Source organism: Folsomia candida, unplaced genomic scaffold (genome assembly GCF_002217175.1).
Source record: "Folsomia candida strain VU population unplaced genomic scaffold, ASM221717v1 Fcan01_Sc004, whole genome shotgun sequence".
NCBI lineage: Eukaryota > Metazoa > Arthropoda > Collembola > Entomobryomorpha > Isotomidae > Folsomia > Folsomia candida.
This window is the reverse complement of record NW_019091196.1, coordinates 5,249,105-5,273,226: the sequence shown is the minus strand read 5'-3', so window position 1 is coordinate 5,273,226 and position 24,122 is coordinate 5,249,105. Positions and strand designations below refer to the sequence as shown.

General features: G+C 32.6%; 2 protein-coding genes across 2 annotated transcripts; both read right to left on the bottom strand.

Annotated features, from left to right (window-relative positions):
• Window positions 1-8,166: 8,166 nt before the first annotated feature.
• Window positions 8,167-16,061, bottom strand: LOC110848976 (SEC14-like protein 3). Its single transcript, XM_022096350.2, has 5 exons — window positions 15,915-16,061; window positions 13,674-14,185; window positions 12,564-12,757; window positions 9,124-9,282; window positions 8,167-8,835 (listed from the first exon to the last, which is right to left on the bottom strand). The coding sequence occupies exons 2-5, from the start codon at window positions 14,171-14,173 to the stop codon at window positions 8,405-8,407; spliced, it is 1,284 nt and encodes a 427-aa protein (XP_021952042.2). The 5' UTR covers window positions 14,174-14,185; window positions 15,915-16,061; the 3' UTR covers window positions 8,167-8,404.
• Window positions 16,062-22,431: 6,370 nt separating this feature from the next.
• On the bottom strand, window positions 22,432-23,109 carry LOC110848975. Its single transcript, XM_022096349.1, has one exon. It carries the CDS (start codon window positions 23,107-23,109, stop codon window positions 22,432-22,434), a length of 678 nt encoding a protein of 225 aa, XP_021952041.1.
• Between the last annotated feature and the right edge of the window lie 1,013 nt (window positions 23,110-24,122).

Sequence of the window (24,122 nt, the reverse complement as noted above, 5' to 3'; positions counted from 1 at the left end):
TGGGTTTTAATGGGTTTTATGGGTTTTATTGGGTTTTATTAGGTTTTACATAAGTAATACATTGAACAACAATTTTCACTACTATTGCAATCCAATTTCAATTAATATGCAAACCCTGCTTGACCATGTTAGAATTTGTATCCGTTTCGAAATAGTCCTGTTTAACTGATCATAATTTAATACTTTATGAGAATATATATTACCTTTTTCTCGAATACTTCCTCTCATCATAATGAAATCCAAGTTGTTTAAAAGTTTTTAAAATTTAATATTTCAATGGGATCTTAACGTGTATTATCAATTCTGGAAAAAATCGAGTACTTATGAACAATGAAAGTACGTATGTATTATGATCGAGAATATAATAAGTGCTTTTTACAGACACACTTCTTTTGCTCATAATAAAGTACTTCGCTGTCAATAAGTACTCGATTTTTCCAGAGGTGATAATTAAGATCGCCTTGAAACATTTTAAAAAACTTTATAAATTAAAAAATACTACAGTATTTTGTTTAATTTATTCGCTGAGATGAGAGGAAGTATTCGGGGAAAAAGTATTAATTATGACAGCAAAATGTAAATTAAATGTAATTAAATTATGTATGTTAAAAATAAGCAGGTCATTTTTAGTAATGCATAAAATATGCCTTATGCATCATAATCATGGTTGTACTGGTATTTGGAATGGTATTTGTTATGATTAGTAAGATCCGGAGGATGTTTAAGTATATGAATTCATCATGTATATATAGAGGTTATGTGCAACATAATAAAGTAATTCTCAATTCACAATTCTGAATTCAACAATGTATGCTCAGTTAAACATACCTCGTTCCGAAATTATTATTTTTAAATATTTTTGTCACTTGAAACCTGTAATGGCACTCGCTGATTTATTCCTGGTTTTTAAAACTTACAGGATTAATCAAATAAACTGCTTAGCTGCCATGAAACAACTTCGTCTAACGTACGACAGCTGTTTTCAGCTTTTAGAATATAGTTTTAAGCTGAAACACAGTTAAAACCCATTAAAACCAGAATAAAACCCATTAAAACCCAAATAAAACCCATTTAACATGGTAAAACCCAATGGGTTTTATTCGTTAACAACCCATTAAAACCCATTAAAACCCAAAAAACCCAACCCAATAAAACCCTGGGTCGGAATACCCTGCATTACGTTACTCACGTGATGTGAACAACAGCGCCCAAATCGTTGAAAGATTTTTTTCTCAACCACCAGCCGCTGGGCTCCGCGATTACATTACCCGAATGAGTCAAATTATCCTATTATTTAACATTAGTTTATTTTATTTTGGCATTTAAGTTATTCAATTTGTCAGAATTTGAGTAATGTAATCATTGGGGTAATGTAATCGCGGAAAACTGAACTTTGCTGGAGCTGCTGCCTGGTGAGCGAGCCCAGCGGCTGGTGGTTGAGAAAAAAATCTTTCAACGATTTGGGCCCTGTTGCTGATTCACATGCGATTTATTTTGTTTTATATTTTAGCAAGGAACCACTATGGTTGGTATGTACATCATGGATGTATATTGATGAACTTTGGTAATATTGTAGATATTCAGCAAGTTCCATGAAAATACTTATGAATTGTCAGGACTTAAAGACAAAACTTTTCAAAATATAAGTGAAAATGAAAAGGCTCAGAACTATAATTCCGACGGTTTTACGACAAGTTTATACCAACCAAACACGATCACTCCGAACAGCAGAAGTTTGTCCTTCAAATGGTTCAAAAATGCGGCCAACAAATGCCGAGCAAACCCGAAAACGGGATCTGCAAGTGTACACTTTTTTCAGCCTTTTGCATGATTTCCGGATCCTGATATCCTGATAGCCAATGAATTATGCATGCAAACAAAACAAAATGCGAAATTGTAACATCCTATGGAAGAATTATTTATAATCGTTTTGATAATTTGTGCTTGGTTACATGAAATTCTTTACACACAGAAAATGTTAAATGTCAAATGTTGACACATTTTGATAAATTTTTGGTGTGGAGGTAATATAATAAAATCAGATACGCTATACGCTAACGGGAAAACCATTTTTTTAAGGTTTACTATTGCTTTCAGACTCTTCATCCACCCAAAAGAGCTTTGGATCAAGCAAGTCCGACGTGGAAAAAAGGCGTCCAGGCACGACGTCCAAAAATTATGTTAGCCGAGTCAGCCGAAGAAGTCATTCAATTATCCAAATTCTTGACACGAATTGAATAATTTGAACGTCAAAATAAAATAAACTGGTGTTAAATAATAGGAAAATTCGGCTTCTCGGCTAACATAATTTTTGGACGTCGTGCCTGGACGCCTTTTTTCGACGTCGTGCCTGGACGCCTTTTTTCGACGTCGGACTTGCTTGATCCAAAGCTCTTTTGGGTGGATGAAGAGTCTGAAAGCAATAGTACGTTTAAGGGAATTTATTAGTTTTATTCCCTCCGTTTTCCAATAAAAAGAAAATACAGAAATCGAACCCACGGTTGTCGATGCGTTTTAATTTTCATCTAGGGAAAATTGTTGAAAATTGGTTTACACGAATTATTATTCCAAACTTTGGTGAAATGGGATTTTATAAAATTTTACAAATTTTTGTTAATATAAAGCATATTTAGAGCAAAAATTTGTCATTCTAAAAATTTATGTCGATTTGAGCATGGAAAAGCTTTATTTATGATTAAGTTTACATTAATTAAAAGTTGCATATTTTTCTACCGAATCGTACTGAACTGCCTAAAACTTTACCTGTGATGTTTGTATGAAACAAGTAATATGAAATTATTGAAAAATAACTTTAAACAATTATTGAGTTGTGTTACAGTTTGTTAAATTGCATTTTCCGATTCATCGTTCTCGTTCACGATCAATTTTGTATTTATTATTCATCAACAAAATAAATGGAAAAATTTGGAATCATTCAAAATATATAAAAAACATATAAGTGGTGTTTGGAAACGTCCCATTTTGATATTCTTCATGGAAATTATGAATTGAGGGTTTTTGAATTTGAATTTTATCAAGTGGTCGTCATTTACAGAATTTCAAAAAAATGATATACTTCAATGCCATTTTGATAAATTTTGATTGTATTGATGGTCAAAACGTGTGTTAAGATTGCTCCTCTATGCACAGCTCTATTCTTCTCTATTTGTATTCGGACGTGACAAATTGTAAAACCAATTCATTTTTTTCATTCTGGTTACTCTGGAAAATTTGAAATGCAGATTAACGTTTATTTGGTAAATAAATCATTGTGCGATCTGCTTGTAAATAATTATGAAATTGAAATTTTAAAAAATGTACACAGAAATTGACGAACTGAATTTGATAATTATTTCTGGTTGACAAAATACATGGAAACATTTGAAATCATTAAAATTAAATAAAAAATTGGTGTTTGAGAACATCTCATTTTTGGTATTGTTCATGAAAATTAAGAGTTTTGAGTATTTAATTTTAAATTTGCATAAATAAATTTTAAAAAACAAACTTAGGTGAAGGACGCGCTTAAAATATTAAAACAAGAAGCATTACAAAATGTCATAATATCGTTTAATATTTATTAACTTTTACTTCACAGTGGGCCCAACTTTTTCATAATAATTAACAATAAATGTAACTAAACTAACGACTTGATTAACAAATAAGTGCACCGTTACAGGGAGAGTTACTAAAATATGCCAGAACATGAACAAATTTCCTCTATAACAGGTGTCGCGATTTATTGAAAGATAACCAATCACATCTTGCAAGCTTAATATACAAATACTACGTATTTCGAATAATTGTTCCAAATGCCTGAAAGTATAGCTTTTCTCCTGTATTAGTTGGGCCCACGGTGAAGTAAAGGTTAATAAATATTAAACGATATTATGACATTTTGTAATGCTTCTTGTTTTAATATTTTAAGCGCGTCCTTCACCTAAGTTTGTTTTTTAAAATTTATTTATTTAATTATTTTTAGTGATTTGTGAACTTAAATGCATAAAATAATATGCAATTATCAAATCTTAAAAGTTGATAATTCTCCTGTGGGTGGATGCGTGGTATACTAAAGTAATACCCCAGTGGGTGTGGACGTTTGGTATACTTATTTAATCCCCCAGTGGACGCTTGGTATACCAAATTAGTCCCGCAGTGGGTGTGTATGCGGCCCTACTAAATTAGTCTCCCAGGGTATGCATGCGTTAATATTTGTATTTCATGCAATTTGATCGCTGCTAATTGTTTCAGCCAAATATGCTAAACACACCTTACATTTTTCGCACACGTTAGCAACCAGTAACCTAACACGTAAATATACATACGTAAATAGGTTGCTTAATGGAAATATTTCAAAAAGCTCTAATTCCGTGAGTTTTCATCCGATTAAGTCCAACAAAGGCTTAAAATTTGCGTATTATCCAGGAGAATAATAAAAATGGCAAGCCCCCGGTCGGAAACACTTCCTTGATGCCAAGAAATGGATTTGAAACTTTAGGCATCGGACTTTCTACCTTAAGGAATTAAAATTTCGGAAAAAATAAAAAAAACGTATCTGTAAAACAGAATTCTCTGGTTTTTTTGTTTCAACATGTTTTCCATGCAACGAACGGTTTGGGCTACATCTCAGTGCGACCTTTTCAAAGTTGCAGCTGAATGCATACTTAGGCTTCGCCGTAACCATGGTGATCTTTTAACATGATCTCCTTTTGGTTACTTTTCCTTCACCTAAGAAAAACACATTTATGCTTGAAATTCCTTGAACTTCGATGTCATTTTTTTAAAGTTTTAATCGTCTATATAGTGACAATTTGGGTTAAGATGTCCTTATTTGCCTTTTCTCTGCGTTATCTATATTGAAAATATTAAATAATCAACCTAAAGAATATGGAGAAGGTATAGAATGTATATAAAATGGAATTAGTATAATTTTGAATTTATAGAATGTTTGGCAAATTGTTGCTAAATATTGTTTTATTTTAGAGGGCGGATATGTACTAAAAAGTGTTGAAAATTTACGAAAAATATTAAAATAGATTGAGAGATTTTTTTAAAATCCAGAAATTGTTGAAGCTCTGAATTTCGTGTTTGTTATTCGTCAACAGAGTACAAGGAAGGATTTGAAATCATTAAAAGTATAGAAATATGGTGTTTGAAATCATGCTAAATAGCATGATTTCTTGAAGAATATTCTTCTCGAAAATGGTAAACTCTTAGTTTTTTAATTTTAATTTTGCAAAACACTTTTATCCCATTTATTTATTTGACATTCTTAATTGTATAAACTGCTAAATTTCGACGCCAGTTTGACAAATTTTCGTGTAAATAAGGCAAGAAATGTTTATTAGATGTTGTCTCCTTATTTTCAGATGTGACAATTTGTTACAAAATTTTCAAAATTATCGCACAAGTAATTTTCTATTTCATGAAATAATTTTATAAAATTACAGTTTTCTTCCATTATATAAGTTTACAACGGGTGGAAGGAAACGTTTTGTAAAGTTATATACATAGAATACACTTTTGCGAAATAACTTTAACAATTTTATAGAGTTTGCTGCATTACAAAAAACACCCGTTATACAATATTTCACAACAATCTTCAAACTTTATTTCCTGTGGCACAATTAATATTGATTTTATTGTTATTTAAAGAATTTTAAAAGTTCGACGTCATTTTTATAAGTTTGCATCGTGTGAATATGAAAATTGATTTACAGGTTCCAAGTTCTGCGGCACTAATATAAATGTAGACATTTATTTATTTATTGACACTATTTAGGAGCTATCAATTAGTTCATTGAGTAATTATTTGTAATATATGTGATGAATACTAAACACATTGGATGAATAGGGGGAAGAGCAAATACATGTAATGAATAGGGCAAATAGCAAATGTATTGAATGAATACCAAATGCTCATTTGGCCACTGCTCAAATGGCCAATGCTTCAATGGCCACTGCTCATTTGGCCACTGCTCAAATGGCCAACACTTATTAATACATGGAAACTCACAATATAAGAGTGATCACGTACACATTTATGTAATGATCTATATCTAGCAATAGTTACTTGTTAAGATCTAGTATTTAAACATTGGTATTGTATTAAACGGGGGGAGTCTTCGGTTGATCTTCAACTGAGGCGGAACTCTTCGGGAGGACTCCAGCTTTGATCAATAAATAATTTCTTGTTCCTGTTAAACTACAATTTGGCCACACCGCCCATTATTCCACATACGGGAAACATTACGGCACACCCACATCTCTTAGAACGGCTCAATTACTCTAGGCTAACCATTTAACAGAAGGACGGCCCTTGGAATCCCAGCAGGATTGGTTTGTATAGAGAATAAGGCATTTAAGGCATTTATTATTAAGTCAAATAGCGTTAAGAGTATAAAGTAGATTAAGGTTAGGCTGGGACCCTTGCACTAAAGACAGCAGTGATTTCCCCCAATTGTAATCATAGTTTTTGAAAAGTTTGTAAAATTTTACGATAATCTCTCTTTTTTTATTTCGTAAAATAATTTTACAAAGTTAGTTACAAAGTTCATCAGACGCAAAAGAATTCTTCATTTATATGAGTTAACAGCTTTTACGATTATTTACGATTTTAAAATTACGAAACAAACTTCTTGCATAACATAACGTAAAGTAAAGTTTAAAATAATATTCAAGTTTATGGATTTTACAGAATTTGTACTGTTATTTCAAACTTTAAACTTTAAACTGTTATTTCAAACAATTTCAAAACTTCGATGCCATATTTTTAAGTTTGCATCGTGTGAATAGTGAAAGTTTATTTACAGGTTCCAAGTTCTGCGTCCAAAAAACAGCAGTGATTTCTCGCAATTGTAATCAAACTTGTTGAAAAGTTTGTAAAATTTTACGATAATCTCTCATCATTTTTTTATTTTGTAAAATAATTTTACAAAGTTACACAGTTCATCAGCAGACGTCGGATATGAATGAATGATAAAACCTCAAAATATGAATGAAAAATGACCGTAAAAATCCCCAAAATATGACCATAAAATGACTTTATTTTTTAAAATTTTGGCTTAATTTTTAGCCCGAAGCAGGGCTTATGTAATCGTCATGTCCGTCCGTCTGTCCGTCCGTCTGTCCGTCCGTCTGTCCGTCCGTCTGTCTTTCGATAACTCTCGAACGAGTTGACGGATTTGGACCAAATTTGGTACAGACATGTATCTGGGCAATGCAACGACCGAGTTCGAAGATGGGTTCGATCAGAAAAGTTTTGGACCGGTGGGGGTGATCGGAGTGGGTGGGGTATTACGCACCAAAATTTCAAAATTGTCGTAGAAAGCTGAAATTTGGCACAGAGGTTGCTAATGGCTCCTAATAGATAGAAATGAGTTCAAGATGGAAAAATTTTCATTTTGAGGGACCCTAGGGGGTGACCCATACTGATTTTTCAAAATTGTCATATCGAGCTGAAATTTGGTGGAGAGGTTGCTTATGGGTCCTAATGGAAGAATATGACATGAAATCGGTATAATTTTTATCTAGACCGACCCTATGGGGTGACCCATATCGATTTTTAGAAATTAACGTAGAAAGCTGAAATTTGGACCAGAGATCCTTACTGCTTTCTCATGAAATAATATGAAGTTAAATATACTGAGAAACATGGGTTTACTAATCCTGGTTCGGGCTAAGCAAAGTTGTACTGGTAGGTTTTTGATATATTTTCTTGTAATGCTCAATTTTTATCAAGTAAACAAGTTCTGAGGTGATTTAATGCATTCCCAATGAATTCAATCACCTTGGGCGAAAGTGAACATAAATTTCTGAAAGTTTCTCACAATGAATCATTGTGAGAAAACTGTATTTTTTGTCATTTTCTGTCGATTTGATTGCCAAATCTTAGAATTTGGCCAAAAATGATAAAATGAACGAAAAAAGCCCGAAATATGATCGGGAATATGAATATGTCCCAAAACCCGAAAATATGACCAATATGAGAAAATATGCTTTGACCTACGCGACCTACTAGTGACCATAAACATTCTCAGAAAGTTTGGCGACTGTAGGTCAATACATGGAAAAAGTCATTTTTCATTCATATCCGACGTATGTTCATCAGATTCAACAGAATTCTTTATTTAGAGTTTACATACAACTTTTATAAAATTACGGAACAAACTTTTTACATAACATAGCGTAACGTAAAGGTTAAAATAATATTAAAGTTTATGGATTTTACAGAATTTGTACTACTGTACAAAAATCTGCGTCGTAATATTTCACGATAATCTTCCTTTAAACGAGTTTACAGTTTTTATAAAATTACGAAACAAACTTTTTACATAACGTAAAATAAAGTTAACATGTTTATGGATTTTATGTGTAGAATTTTACCGCGTTACAAAAATCTGCGTTATAATGTTTCACCAGAATCTTCAAACTTATCGGGTTCCGGGTCTACGGCTATAACTTGATAAAGCAACGTCTTGTTTTTCATCAGGCTGAAAGAGTTGTCAAAAATGAAGGCGTACGTCCCCGTGACTTCGCAGCAGTGGGACCCTTCCTGCACCGCCTTGTGCGCGTCGACCCGAGAATACGGGACGATAATGGCGACACGATCATCCTTACGCTTACTTCCGGTAGAAAAGTTATTAATGATTTTGTTACTCGTCGTCGCAGAATTATTATTTGGAACAAGGTTCACTTGGAATGCAATGTTGTAATTATTCGTTTTGAATTTCCACTCTAAAATTGTACTTTTCTCGGTAACTTGAACCGTCTTAATAAACTTGTCCCTCGCGTTAATTGTGGTTTTATGAAAGTCGGCGTCTGCTTCAGTGAGACCTGAGGAAAAATATGAGACTTAGATTTAGATATTACGCAGACCATGGCAAGTTTGCAAAATCTGTGCGTTTTGTAAAATAGGTAGTTTTACAAACTCTTACAAAATAAAGGGACGTCCTTGATCTTAGAAAATTTACAACAATTTGGGAGGTAATTTTCCTCAGAAATAGTTGTAAAATTTGGTAAAAGTTTATCCAATTTATGGATTTTATCAAGCTTGAATTAACTCATTCTTTTGATGCTTTAGTGTATAATTTAATTTCAAAATTAATAATAATACTTAATTACCACGCATTAGGGGTCGCATATCTTTAGGTCCCTGTATCCACATCTCGTGTCCGGAACAATACTCATCCACACCTTCCAGCGTTCCACCCCAATGAGTTGGAATATTTTCGACGGGAAACTTTTGCCTCACGACAGCCTTCCATTTTTCAGGGTCAGGCCCTGAAATTAATTACAATTACAAGAGTAAAACTATATTTATAAAGAGGTACTAATTTATTTTAGTCTGCTATTTCTCGCCTCAAACAACGTTTAGAAGAACCTTAACACTAATTCCCACAATCTACAAGATCAAATTTATAAAAATGGCATCGAACGTTAGAATTTTATTTATTTGAAATCCTCAAAGTTAGATATCGCAGTTTATGAGGAAAATAACCCCCAAAAGTTTGAAGATTGGCGAAATGTATAACCTGAGGGCGGATATATATTCATTTAATGACGACCGAAGGTCAAATTTTGTTGATTGGTATGTTCCCAAATCAGAAAAAGTTCAAAGTATTTTTACATAGTGTTACACATTTCCAAGTTTTCAACATACCTAGTCGTATACACTCAAGTGTCAATGATGCAATACGCTGTAAATATTGTAATTTTCCTTTTATCAATTTGTGGTTTCCTTCATTGGAAAGCCAATGAAATTCTAATCCAGTAACAATGCTCAATCATCAAAAATTAATATCTTATGTGAAAATGGCCAACTGAAAAAGAGACAAACAGGCCCTGCCAAAAGTACGCACTAGTTTTCATGAAAAAAATGCTCGGAAAAATTAGTAATCATTTTTTCTAAACCTTCATGATTTCAGGGAATTTAGACCATGCGATTATCTTTAATCTAAGCCCATTAGTCATTACCGATAGGGGTGTGGTCTGTTTGTTGTGACCATATCCATGCGGTGTGTGAAAGTCACAAAAATGAGAAAAAAACCGCTTTTTGACAACTTTTGCTTCATATTTTGGAACAACTGCCACTTAAAAGGTCCAACCATTATTTTTGAGTAGTACATGTATCCTGGATTCTACATCATGCAAGAGGCCAACTTCCGCGTCATGGTTGGCTTTGGTTGATGATTTCTGTAGAAAAGGGGAAAAATTTCCCTTTCTGGACTAACTTGCTGCATGCAAATCCAGGGATGACATTTTTGAAGATTTTATTTTTTGATAAGCAACTCACATATATGGAGCGCATGAATAACTTCATTGGGGGTTATAATATACGTTAATAGTAAGAAAGATCTCAAGTGGAAAACTGTCTTCGGAAGAAAGCAAATTTTGCGTACCGCACAAGAAAAATTTTGGGGTTTTTAATCTTTCTCAATTTTGAGAAGTAGTAAGCGTATGATGGTTACCGTATTTCAAAACCCTAACCACAAGGTTATTTATGCGCCGCATAATGATTTTTTATTTTGACCCTCTGGTCTCTGGGGTCACTTTTAACAAATATATCGTGCATTTGCCAGGTTCTGGCTTTGAAAGCTTTGGGGGCAATTTAAGATTTTTTTAGGGGGGTGTGGTTTACGGTTTGTTGTAGCCCAAGGTTCTACTCACATTTTAAGTATACACTTGATTACGTCAGACTTGAGTTTGAGGTATTTTATAGATTTTTCAGTTGAAGAATTTTTGCTCATTCTCGAAGTGAGCAAAAAATCGCTGACATCCTCATTTCAAAGTTTTCTATTTAAGTCATTTTTTCGAATAATTTGAAATGGAAAAGTGATTCGGAATCGAAATCGCATGGGCTTTCCAATGTACGTATCCGTTTTTAATTCTGACGGGTACTTTTCCTGAAATCAGCTGTTGACACTTGAGTGTATACGACTAGGTATAAATATTTCCGCTATTAATATGTAAATCTTTTAGACATTTTTTTCAAAAATGCGTATATATTTTGTAAATATTTCAACGCTGAGACGAAATTTATTTGCTGAAGGAAATTGAACCACAGAAAGTTAGAAGCAGAATGTATTTTTTAATGCGCAAAAATTTTTGCGAAAATATTTTTTTTTGCACATACATAGATATGCATATTTCGCTATTATTTTTATATTTTTTCGTACTTATTACATCCAAGCTGATCCTATCTATTTGTTAAGCAACTAACAGTCTGGCTCAAGTGCCGGGGGATTGGAACTTAGTACCTGGGAAACGTCACCCAAAAGTTCCAATTCCCTGGACTTTTTAGTTATGCAAGTTACAGGGAAACGGAACCCACTTGTCGCAGGATTTAGCGGGCTTCGATTCCCCGGTACCCTCTTACGCAAAAGTTACGATTCCCCGGAACCCAACATTTTTCTTTCATTTTTCATAAATTGAATAAATTTCCGCACAAAATTTGAATTATCTCAAATTAACCTCCCACAAACGAAGAACATTTGATAAAAAAATTAGAATTTTTTATAGTGGCAGAGGTTCCTAAAATCGCAAATTTCTGACAAATTTGAGGAGCGGCAAGCTCAAAAAGGTACGGGGAATCGTCACCCAACAATTGTTTTTAGGAAAAAATATAGTTATTTTTAGGGGAAAATAATTGTAACATAGTAATAATGTACTAATTGTAATAATAATTGCAAAATAATTGTATTTTTCCCTAAAAATTATTGTTGGGTGACGATTCCCCGTACCCTTTTGAGCTTGCCGCTCCTCAAATTTGTCAGAAATTTGCGATTTTAGGAACCTCTGCCACTATAAAAAATTCTAATTTTTTTATCAAATGTTCTTCGTTTGTGGGAGGTTAATTTGAGATAATTCAAATTTTGTGCGGAAATTTATTCAATTTATTAAAAATGAAAGAAAAATGTTGGGTTCCGGGGAATCGTAACTTTTGCGTAAGAGGGTACCGGGGAATCGAAGCCCGCTAAATCCTGCGATAAGTGGGTTCCGTTTCCCTGTAACTTGCATAACTAAAATGTCCAGGGAATGGGAACTTTTGGGTGACGTTTCCCAGGTACTAAGTTCCAATCCCCCGGCACTTGAACTAGACTGACTAAGGTTTACACGATCATAATTGATTAAAATGACATCGAAGTTTAGCATTTCATTTAGAATTTCAAAGAAATAAATGTATAACAAGTATTTTGCAAAATTCAAATACAAAAACGTGCAATGCAGAAATTTCATCTAGCGTACCAAAAATGGCACGTTTTCAAATACCATATTTTTTTATAAGTAAATTTAATAATTTCAAATCTTTCCATGTTGTTTCACAGTCCTGCAAATCAAGTTCTTCATAATTATCTACATTTTTTACTCTCCTGATCTAATCCCCGGCAGATGGTTGAATGATCTCTTACACCAAATAAAAATTTGCGAAAATGTGTTTTTTCGCTAATATTTCGTAAATATTTTGACATTTTTTCCTAAGTATTACATATACATATTCCAACAATTTTTCGTACAAATGCATTTCCTCCTTCTGAAGTAAAACAAAATTAGCAACAACTTACCAAAAATTTCGATCTTCTCCAGCGTATTTTTTGGGATGACTACTTTTAACATGGAGAACAGCGTGACAAATATTTTTGCAGCGTTGACTATCATCACGTATCGAATCAATTCTGGATAATGATTCCCCATCTGTTGCTGCATTTTTATGACGTATTCACGACACAGTTTGGACGACATTTGCCAGTAGGAATACCTGTGGAAATAATAATGAGACAATTCATGCAGTCATTGGCAACGTTATAAATAAAATCCGTCTCACGTAAAATAATGTTACAAGCTTTCACAAAATAAAATTCATCTATAAATCTCAACATGTAAATCATAATATTGAAAATATTTTTAACGGCAACAAGGTTTGTACAAATTTCAAAAAATAGAAATCAAACTGAAAAATGACGTTACATTTTCTGCCTTACAAATTTGCTACCTATTTCATCCTCATAAAGTATTTAACATCATCTCGCAAAATTTTCAGGCAAAATAGGGTACAAAATTTGCAATTATAATATTTTCACAAGACCGATAAAATAATAAAAAGTTGCACTAATTGTCATTTTCTATTATGGAAATTGTTACAAACTTGGCACAAATTTATCAAAGATTTCGTTCTGATCGATTATCCTCGAATTTTTTATATCACCTTATCAAAAAATGTGCAAAAATTTATACAAAATTTGCATCTTTAGCTAATCATGTGTACGTATTAATTATATGAAAATGCTGTCGCTCGTATAACAAAATTAACGTAGGACTTGCTGACTCGTCGCCAAAATTGTCAAAATTAACACATTTTTAACTATTTGTCTGCTCTGGGAATTTATTTTAAAATTCTGGACGACAAATTTGTATTCAGTGAGTTGATTAATGTTGAGCTTTTTGAGCAAGTTTCGATAAGGTCAATTTTATGAGGCTTCTTAAACTTGAGATCACCTCCTTCAGAAATTGACAAAATCTGGAGTATATATTTTTGAAAAATTTGCAACGACCCGCTTCACAAATTCGCCGCCCTGAATTTTAAAATAATTCCCTGGGCGGAGAACGGAATAAATACTTGCTGATTTTTTTGCGATTTTGGCGACGACTTATCAAATCTGCGTTAATTAGCTTACCCTTCACAATCCGCAATTTCAATCATTTGCGTAACCTTCCTTCCATGTTTTATGCCTTCGTCGCGCAATAATTTCGCAAATTCTTCCATATTATAAGTTTGGTAGCGTTCCATGACTTCAATCCCATACTTTTCCAGCCCATATCTCGTATCATGGCGTCCAAACGGAACCACAAAAACGGCACAACCTTCGTTTGAAAGTCCGCAATATGCAATGGGCGCCCTCTCCCGTAAGTCTTCGGGCATTTGATATCTTTCCAAAATGGTGTCGATGTCATTCTCCTGACGCCACTGGAGAGAAAATCGCAACATTTCTTCCGCCTTGGCCACGTCCAAATTTCTCGCTCTCAGCCATCGAATCAGGAATGAGTCTTCTTTTTGGTCTTCGGTTAATAAAATGTGGTCAACTTTTTTTCGAAATTCGGAAAGTTTCTGAATTTCCAGGGACGTATAGGTGTCTGATGGAGGGAGCGTGGAGGAGGTTCTTCTGGTGGGGTCCATGATTTATTTTAGCTGAAAGTATATCAGACTGGTTAGGATTATGAAATGATTGCAAATTCAAATGATTATCTGGACATATTTGCTAATGCGGCAAATCATGCAGGCCTTTGTAACTTTGTAGAATCCGTAAATTCCATAAACTTGCAAACTTTTATGAAATTTTAGAAATACCTATTCCGAAAGAAAATTAGCTTCCAAATTCTTATAAACTTGCTCAGATCGAGGTCGTCTCTTTATTTTGTAAAAGTTTGTAAAATTATTTTATAAAATGTACGGATTTTTTTTAAAAGAAATTCAAATTCAAATTTTCAAGTTCTACTTTAAAATAAAAAAATTGTGGTTCTCGATTTTTAATGTTCTTCGTGAAAATTATGTATTACATAATTAATTAAATTATGTATTATTTCGAATTTTAATTTTGTAAAATATGTCATTTAACGAACTTCTTAAGTTTTAGTGCTGGACATTTTAAAAATAAACAACACGCTGAATTTCGATGCCATTTTATAGATTTTGAAGATTCTGACATTAATAACTTGTGCGAAGGTTCGTCCCACTTCCGCTTCCAAATAGCTAACTAAAAAAACAATGCACGACAATTTTAAACTTTGTGAAGTTACAAAGTTTAAAAAATAATCTCTCATAATTTTTATTATTTCGTTACAAAATTTTTACAAAATTACATAGTTCACAAGATTGAAGAAAATTCTACACGAATTTAGAATGCGTGGAAAAGTTTTGTAAAATTATGAAACAAATTAATCTGAATTTCAAATTTAGTTATTTATTCGGCAACAAAATGTATGGAAGGGTTTGAAATTATCAAAATCTAGTGTTTGCAAACATGCCATTCTCCATAAAAATTGTAAATTCAGAGTTTTAAAATTTGAATTTTGCAAAACACTTTCCATGTATTTATTTGAAGTACTCTAAATAAAGAGTGTTAAATTTTGATGCTATTTTGGAAAATTAATGGTCGTTTATATATTGCAAATTTCACGATAATGTAGTATAGCATGGAAATATGCATGTAATGAGATACATTTATATTACTATGTTACTATATGTATGTACATATGTCACGATTTTACCGTTAAAAAGGAACTCAATTTGTCACTATGTCACTTTATAAATATCTTGTATGTACCTCTATGGGCAATAATGCCTGAAAGGGGTTTGATGAATAAATCAATCAATCAATCAATCAATATATTGCAAATTTGTGTTCAGGTGACAAAAATTTCTCTCTCTAATTAGCCGAGTAAAACCAACTTAGGGAAATTTTGGCAATTAAGTTTTGTGAAAGTATAACGTTTTAAAAATCTCTAATAATTGTCTATTTCGTAAAAGAATTTTACAAAATTCCACAGTTCACCTGGTTAGAGTGAATTCTTCCTTCATACAAGGTTGCATTACAATGGGTAGATTTCTTTAAATTATGCAATACAATTTTGCGAAAAAAATAAGGTTAATACTTTTTCGGATTTTACAAAAAACACTGGTATAAATGTTTTCAGAGGACGGTTATGTATATGTATTTACGAAAAATCCCTCAAATTTACGAAAAAACTTCAAATTTACGAAATATGTATCTCATGTACATATTTATGTACATGTACATAAAAAAAACATTCTCGGAAAACTTGACATTTACTACCTCAAAATCAATATCAAACTCAACGATTTACAATTATTACACATTTTCGTACATCAATAATATGAAACAAGAGGTAATACTCACCAAAAACGATGCTAATTGTAAGTAAATCACTCTAAAAAGTCCAAAATTCAAATTCCAACTGCTCGAAGTTTCCTCAATTATACGTACTTATTTATTTGCATGACTCCTATTGTTGACCTCTAACTATGCAAAATGCAACTGACTATTCACCAAGTCTGACACGAATGTATGTACGTTTCATAAAAACATTACTCCACGTGCGCAATTATTGATGTACATGGATGCATAAGCTGTACCATGTCCACATTACAGCGATTCACACACTAGCGAACTGGTTCGATCGAAAATAATGCAGTAAAAAAAATTCACACGTTGATGAGTTTCGCATGTCTTATTTACAGGGCAATTCTATGCATCAACAAAAAAATAAAACAGCTCAATCCCCAAGGTCAGTAATCATGCGCATGGGGATCAAATCAATGGATTTTGTTTATACAAATTCTATGCAAAAAATGAATAAGTTATAAAAATACGCAGCAACTGCAATTTTGGACCGGACGCTATAAACGATAATGATTCTTCATTATTTCTCTGAGGTACATACACTCTTAGAAAACTGATATACTGTATCAGTTTTCTAAGAGTAGTGATTTATTAATATATTAATAAATCATTACCGACAGGAGTAATCATGTATATGACTCTACCGGCACGTAATAACGGGCAATACGGTTTAATAATGTTGTGGTTGGTGGTGAAAACTTTACCCCTCGGAAACAAACTTCGGTAGATTATTACCAAATCAGTAACAGTATGAAGTATGAAATGCATATCTAGCGTTACCAGATTTGCAACAGTGTATGAATTGTCTAAATAAATATTAACATCAACACAACACAAAGTGTTTAATTTATTGCACTTTCATCACATTTCATGCAGTTAATATTATACACATTGGGCTGAATTTAAAATTTACTGTTTTTTTAACCTCGCAACCACACAAAGCTATAGAAGTAAATAAATAAAGACGTAACATCTAAAATCGCTTCATATTTAAGAAACAAAATGGATGTAGATATTGGCTACTTTCCTGGTCCGAAAATTGGATCAATTGTTTGTAACGCCAAACAGAAATTGCAAAAGCCAAGAGCAGGAGTTTACAGTATACAATGCAATTCGTGTCCTGCTGTTTATATCGGTGAAACAGAACGAGATTGCATGGTCAGAATTGCCGAACATCAGAATGACATCAGAAGAGAAAGTACAACCTCGCCTGTAGCAGCTCATATGATAGAAAACGACCACCAACTGGACCCAAATTCCTTTAAACTCGTTGTCCCAGAAAACAGAAAATTCTTCAGAAAGTTTAAAGAAGCCCTGCACATTAAAAAGTTAACGAGCAAAATTAACATATCCAGCGGAGTCAACATCAACCCAATCTGGTCCTCACACTACTGAATTTTTTATAATTTAACTGTGACTAAGTAACATTTACTAACAATTAATTCCCATTTTTCACTTGTCAAAGGAATGTATGGTTTAGATTTGTATCCGATATCTTTGTATTCTTGCCTGATGAAAATGACAGTAGTTCATTGAAAGCTAGCAATTTTCAACAATAAAATCAAGAAATAATCCCCGAAAACCGCAGAAATGAGTGATCATAAATAAATAAATAAATAAGTAAACAAATAAATTTTTTTAACAAGCGTCTTTACGTTTACAAAATTTTCTACTTTGACTGAACTTTCAAACTGGTATTGCAATACGATCTAATATTTTTTAATTGCGTCTAAATTATTCGCCATAATTATTAATCGACATTAAAACTTGACAAAATATTTTACTAGTATGACAAAATTTGACAAAATTTAAAAATAGCATAATTATCGTCTGTTTAACCAGTTTTAACTAGTTTGACTAGTTTTGACTAGTTTTAACTTTGATTAATAATAATTACGAATAATTTACATAGATGTAAACGTAAAAATTATGCTGTCTCTGCTCATCCTTTAGATTAAATTTTACTTTTAAACGACAGATACATTACGATATTTTCCCAAAAATTTGTAGAAAAGTAGAAAATTGCGTAAACTTAAAAGTGTTTCCGGAGCAAATCCAATCCGTCCTTATGCTCGCCGCCTTTGAAAAATTGTACAAAATTTAATGAATTCGATAATCTATTCCTAATCAGTTTTTTTTATCTATCTTCCTTCGAATTTCTTTCCAAAATTCATTTTGAAAAATGGGACAATTTCTGCTAAAAATTTAGATAAAATTTGGCTGTCAATTAGAAAACTCAGCAGTCACCAAATAAAGAATTGTCCACCTCCAAACATACAAATGCAACGGGATATTTGATCTATATTCCGTAAGAAATCAAGATTGACTTAGAAATTTTTGAGAAAATTTTGAAGTCAAAATCTAGTCTTCACTATTTCGCCTTAAATAGAATAGATTTTTTTTTCAACAAACATTTTCTCAATAATCAGTAAAAAAGGTAAAAAAATTGTCACATCTATCGGAACTTGATACACAACCATATTTGGAGAAATTTTGAGTTTAGGTATCACGACAATTTTATTAAATTATAAAAATATGAGTTAACCAAGTTTAAATCTCCACTTGAATCTTAATAGATAACCAAAAGTTAACAGAATTTTTGTAAAGCTTGTTATTACAAAACGTATAGAATTTAGTTAGATGGGCAATTTCAAAATTTTGTAAAACAATTTACTACTTTTATATTTTGTCAGGTTTATTTACAAGTATTTTTAAGTATATTTATTCAAGTATATTTTGTTAAGTTTTAATGTCGATTAATAAAAGTAAGGAATAATAAGACGTAAATTTAAACATTAGATGAAGCTTTCCTGGAATCAGCAATTGTGTTTTTAAATAAATTACCTTTAAATTAATTCAGATATTTTCCCAAAATTCGAAAATCGTAATTTTATAAATACTATAGATATAAATAAATGTCTATTAATTACATATTAAATGATTCCTTATAAATATTTGCTTATGTACATATAACAAGTCGAGCCTTTTGGGTCGAGCCTTTGAATGTAGAAACAATTATGCAAATTAATAAATAAACATATACACTAAGATCTTACACCTTTTGAAGCATGTGAAAATGAAATAGTTTGCAGAAATTCGAAACGTTTTTACCCATTTCCTGGACTAAAAAATTATCTTTCCATACATTATACAATGAAATTTTCATGTTGATCGTTGTTTTGGCGTTGAATTTGATCATGAAAACATTATGAGACATTCAATTCTTTGTCGTGATATATTAATTCGTTGCAGAAGAATTAATTCTTGAAATGCAACGCTTCACGGGATTTTTGCTTGCACTTTGGTAAAAGCTCGGAGGTTAACGTGTATAGTTAAATAATAATCACACAAGAAAAATCGTGCCACAAATTTATTACAAAGTTGCATAGAGGAATTGTTACTAATTTACAAAAGTTTTGTTACAAATATGCACGTTACTAGTACATATTTATTAATTTAAAAAACACTAATCTTTCTTGACCGAAAAAATTTCGCTTTTAGCATCACAAATGAAATTTAACAGTTCGAAAACATTTTATTACTATTAAATTTTGTCAAGTTTTAGCGTCGATTATTAACTATAAAAAATAATTTAGAGGTCAAATTAAAAATTAGATGGCTTACAGGATGGAATTTCGTCTTTAAATAAATTGTCTTGTAAGTACAATTGAGACGTTATATCACGCTGCAGTTTCGAAATTCAATATTTTCAAAAGTCTTTAAGCACATCCAAAATATAAGACTTTGGCACTAAAAAAAATTCAAAAATAAAAACATATATCGCGCTTTAAAAAAAATTAAAACGAACACGCTAAAAACCTTAATCTTATTAAGACTTCAATTAGTGAAAGTTGAATTACCATAGTCTTAATTCGTACCCCATAAATTCACACGGTTACAAACATCCACGTGATCATCTTTTGATGCCGAACAATTTTCACTGAAAGGGAAAACTGCATTGTTAAGTGAAATTTTACGGCTATTAAATTTTGTCAAGTTTGAACGTTGATTAATGACAATAACGAATAATTAGACAAAACGTCTAAAAAAAGATCGTACGTCGAGATCTCACCTATGTAAGTCTGTTGGAGAAGAGTTTCGCAAACAAATTGTCGTTAAAAAATATTACATTTTCCAAACTTCGTTCTAAAATTTCGTTAACTAAAGAACTTCTCTGAAAAATGCTTTTAAAAAGTTTTGCTTCCTTATCTTTGCAAAATTATACACAAAACTCAAGTTGCCAATCTACATATATTCAAAAACTATTCGAAGATTTCTTCTCTATCATACATTTTGAAAATAATTTCAACTCAAAATCTACCCCCCAATATTTCACCCAAAATATAGTAGATATTTGCCTTTTATCAACTAACATTTTCACAATAATTAGTCCAAAAAGCTGCAAAAATTACACTCTCAATAATTTTGTTGTACGATTGTTACCGGCGGAGGTACTATATGCAATTCTACCGCGTGGTAATACATACAATAGTAATAAGGTGTCTTCTGGGTGTATGAAATTGCTTACGGTGTGGGTAATATTTTTGTTACCAGAGCGTTGACATTGGGAACTGAGATGAATTTAGTCTCTGGATATCCTTCGATGATAAATTATTACCGAATCGGTGGAATTGGATGGCACATCCTCCGGTAACAGTTGCATTATGCAATTATTACCTGTGTACCCCATCCATCCGATTTAACCCGTCTTGGCGTCTTCCACAACCACATTTAGAAATTTTGGGTTAAGGTACCCACTAAATTTTTTTGAAATTTGAAAACAAATTGATGAGGTAACTTGAAATATATACATTAGAATATCATCTTATTGAACCTTGATAGCAAAAAGTTATTAGCGGAACGGAATTTTTGTAAAATTTGTTTTTACAGAATTTATGGAATTTAGATGGACGATTTCAAAATTTTGTAAAGAATTTTTCTTGTATTCAATTTTGTCAAGTTTTAACGTCGATTAATAACAATAGCGAATAATTTACACGTAAATTCCTAAAGTAGATAGAGAGCCCTTTGTTCCACAATTTTCGTTTTTAACTAAATTGCTTTTACCCAAATTACGACATTTTCTCAAAATTCGAAAATTTAATGATAGGTCAGAATAAACACGTCTGTTCACTTCAATAACTAAACGAGAACCTTAACTGTGGTAATAATTGTTCGCAAAGTTAAAATTTGCAGCTAAATATTTCATGGACAATAAAGCAATTCACGTAGTTCTTTTTACCCTTGTAAGATCCGGAAATTAACAAAATTTTACAACTATTTCAAAGGAAAATTAGCTTACAAATTTTTGTAACTTACGCCGATCAAGGGCGTCTTTTTAATTTGGTAAAAGTTTGCAAACTCATTATGGATTTTACTAAATTGCCATTGACTGCGTGAATTACGATCAATTAACTTAAACACAATACCCCCTTAAAAAGCCCATCATTCTGATTATTAAATTCATGTCTAAATTATTCGTTCTTGTTACTAATCCATTTTTACAAAATTTAAAACTAAATCATTTTACTAGTTTTACATTTTGTCACGTTTTAACGTCGATTAAAACCGTGGCGAATAATTTAGATGTAAATTGCATAATTTAATTGATAATGAAATATCATTTGCCACAAGAATTTGAAAGGAATCGAAAGCTATGCATGTTTTATAAAACCACATTTGGAGAAATTTTGAGTTAATGAACCCTCCGCAATTTTATGAAATTAGAAAAACAAATTTACGAGCTAACTTATCTAATCTAAATTTGTCTAGCCAAAATTTATTGACTTAACGGGATTCTTGTAAAAATTGCTATATTTCAACACGCATGGAATTTAATTGGGTGAGATTTCAAAATTTTGTAAAATATTGTACTACTATTAAATTTTATCAAGTTTTACGTCGATGAACAATAATAACAATTAATTAAACAGGAATTACACAATTAGATTGAAAACATTTTTTATTGGAATAGATAAATTAGTTTATAACATAGTTTTTCTTATATGATTATTATTTGCATGTTAACTTTGGTAATTTTGTGACGTGTACAAGGTTACAAAGATCCCCGGGAAAGGGTTCATTTGAAGAATTTTTTTGCGACAAACCGGCAAATTAACAAATGATCGCAATGAGTTAAATTTCTCATAGTTTTGCGTGGTAAAATTCGACGCCAAAGTAGCAATTTGCAGAAAAAGAGCTATGAACAATTTTTGAATAAATCATCTTCCGTTGTGGGGCCTCTCTTGCCGCTTATAAGAGTTAATTAAGCAAGAACAAATTTCCCGAATAAATTTACAAATGACTACGTAATTCAAAGAGACAATTCACGTCAACCTTCGCAAGTCCGTAACCACATTAACCAACGAAACTTACGAACTTTTGACGAAACTTGGGAACATCTCAAATAGGCAATAAATAAACAATAAATTCTCAAAAAACGAATCAATACATAAAATCTCGGAAAATCAGTCAAATAAAAAATTCTTAAAAAAACAATCGAGCTGTAAAAATTTTACTGGAAGCGTACACGATAGGAAATTTGGCGCAGGTAATCTATATGTGAAAAATCACCAACACCATACTGCTCAACAACCGTTTTAAGTTTTTTTGAGGCGATTGCGATTTTTTTTCGTGGGGTGGGGACATTTCCTGCTATGCGCTGATTCATGCTTAATTCGGTCAAAACCTGTTGTTCCTTTAGTCCGTCAATGAGTTTGTAAATGGTTGGGTGGGAAGCGCCGAGAAGAGTAGAAAATCCTGAATTAAATCCCTCACAGGAATTGTTCGTTTTGGGCAAATCTTCCAACACGCTATGGCAACAATTCCAGAGAGGGATGGCAAACAAGGGAGCCAAGCGAGCTATCCCACGAGGATTCCGGGGTCCCAACCAAGTCTTTTCGAAATACGCAAGAAATTCCTGAAGCAAAACTTCGTTGTGGATGAAGAATTCCTCACTCATCAACATTTCGAAAGTTGATATTACGTCTTCCGGAGGCACAAATGCCAAAGCAACAAGGTTCCAGAGATGGAGGGAGAAATCGGAGTCGGTGGAAAAGACATTCAAAATTTCTGGCGATTTCTGTAGATGACGATAAAAGCACTGTGAGAAATGAAAGTAACACCCCTTTTGTTCGGCCTCTGGGAAGACTTCGCCAAAGGCATTGAGTTCCGCCCGCTCGTAGTCTGTCATGATGGTCGTTGGTGCCAATCCAGCCTTAGAATCCAACAGAGCGGTGAGAACGCGGGTGTACGTTTCGGTTTTTCTATTTGGAAGGAGGCAGTACACAAGAGGACATGTTATCCCTCCCCTTATACCGTGCAGAACAAACAGTTGGTCAAACAAGGCAGGGGCTGCTTTGAAGGTACCGTCTGCGAGCCAAACGGTACAAGAAGCAAGGAAGTCCAGGTTTTTCTTAGGTGAGGCATAGTAACCATGACCACATGAAAAAGTGCATGGTTACGGCGAAGCCTTAGTATGCAAACAGACCCCCCCTCCAAATATTCTGCCAAAGATTGTGGCAAAACGACTAATCGTATCAAAATGGTGTAAAAGGCAATCGTGCAGACCTTGCTGGGTAGATGATGCCCGTCAGGTCTAGAGACACGACAATCTTATTTTAACCCATTTAAAATCGAATTTAAACTTTCAAACGACTGGCAAATTCACTTTTACCGTGCAAAGGTCATGACTCGTCCATGTTTTAATGTGCGGAAATTTATAACGCGTCATTTAAAACAAATCCGAACGAAATCGGATAAGAAATGAAAGACTTTTCTTGGTGGCACCTGCAACCAGTTACACACGTTAATTATAATGGTTCTTCATTACTTATAATAAATCTACGTTTCTATTAGCAACATGCACAATGGAAACATGCAAGATCTGTATGTATGCACTTTTAGAAATCCAGTATAAAAATAGTACCATGCGGTATTCAGAAATGACTACGAAAGTGGTATTGATAAGTAATACTGTGCGGCAATAGCTTTACTATATCGGTAGTAAAGTCTTACCCGCATAATTTTAATACTAATTGTAAGCAGTAGAAATAGAATTCTATTAGAGATTTCTAACAGAGTGTATATGCATGCATTTTGAGTTGGTACATTTCTTGACTATGAGTTCACGGGCGACGGGGGAATTTAATTGGGTATGCCACGCATCCACGCCCACTGGGGATTTATTTAGTATTCCACGCATAC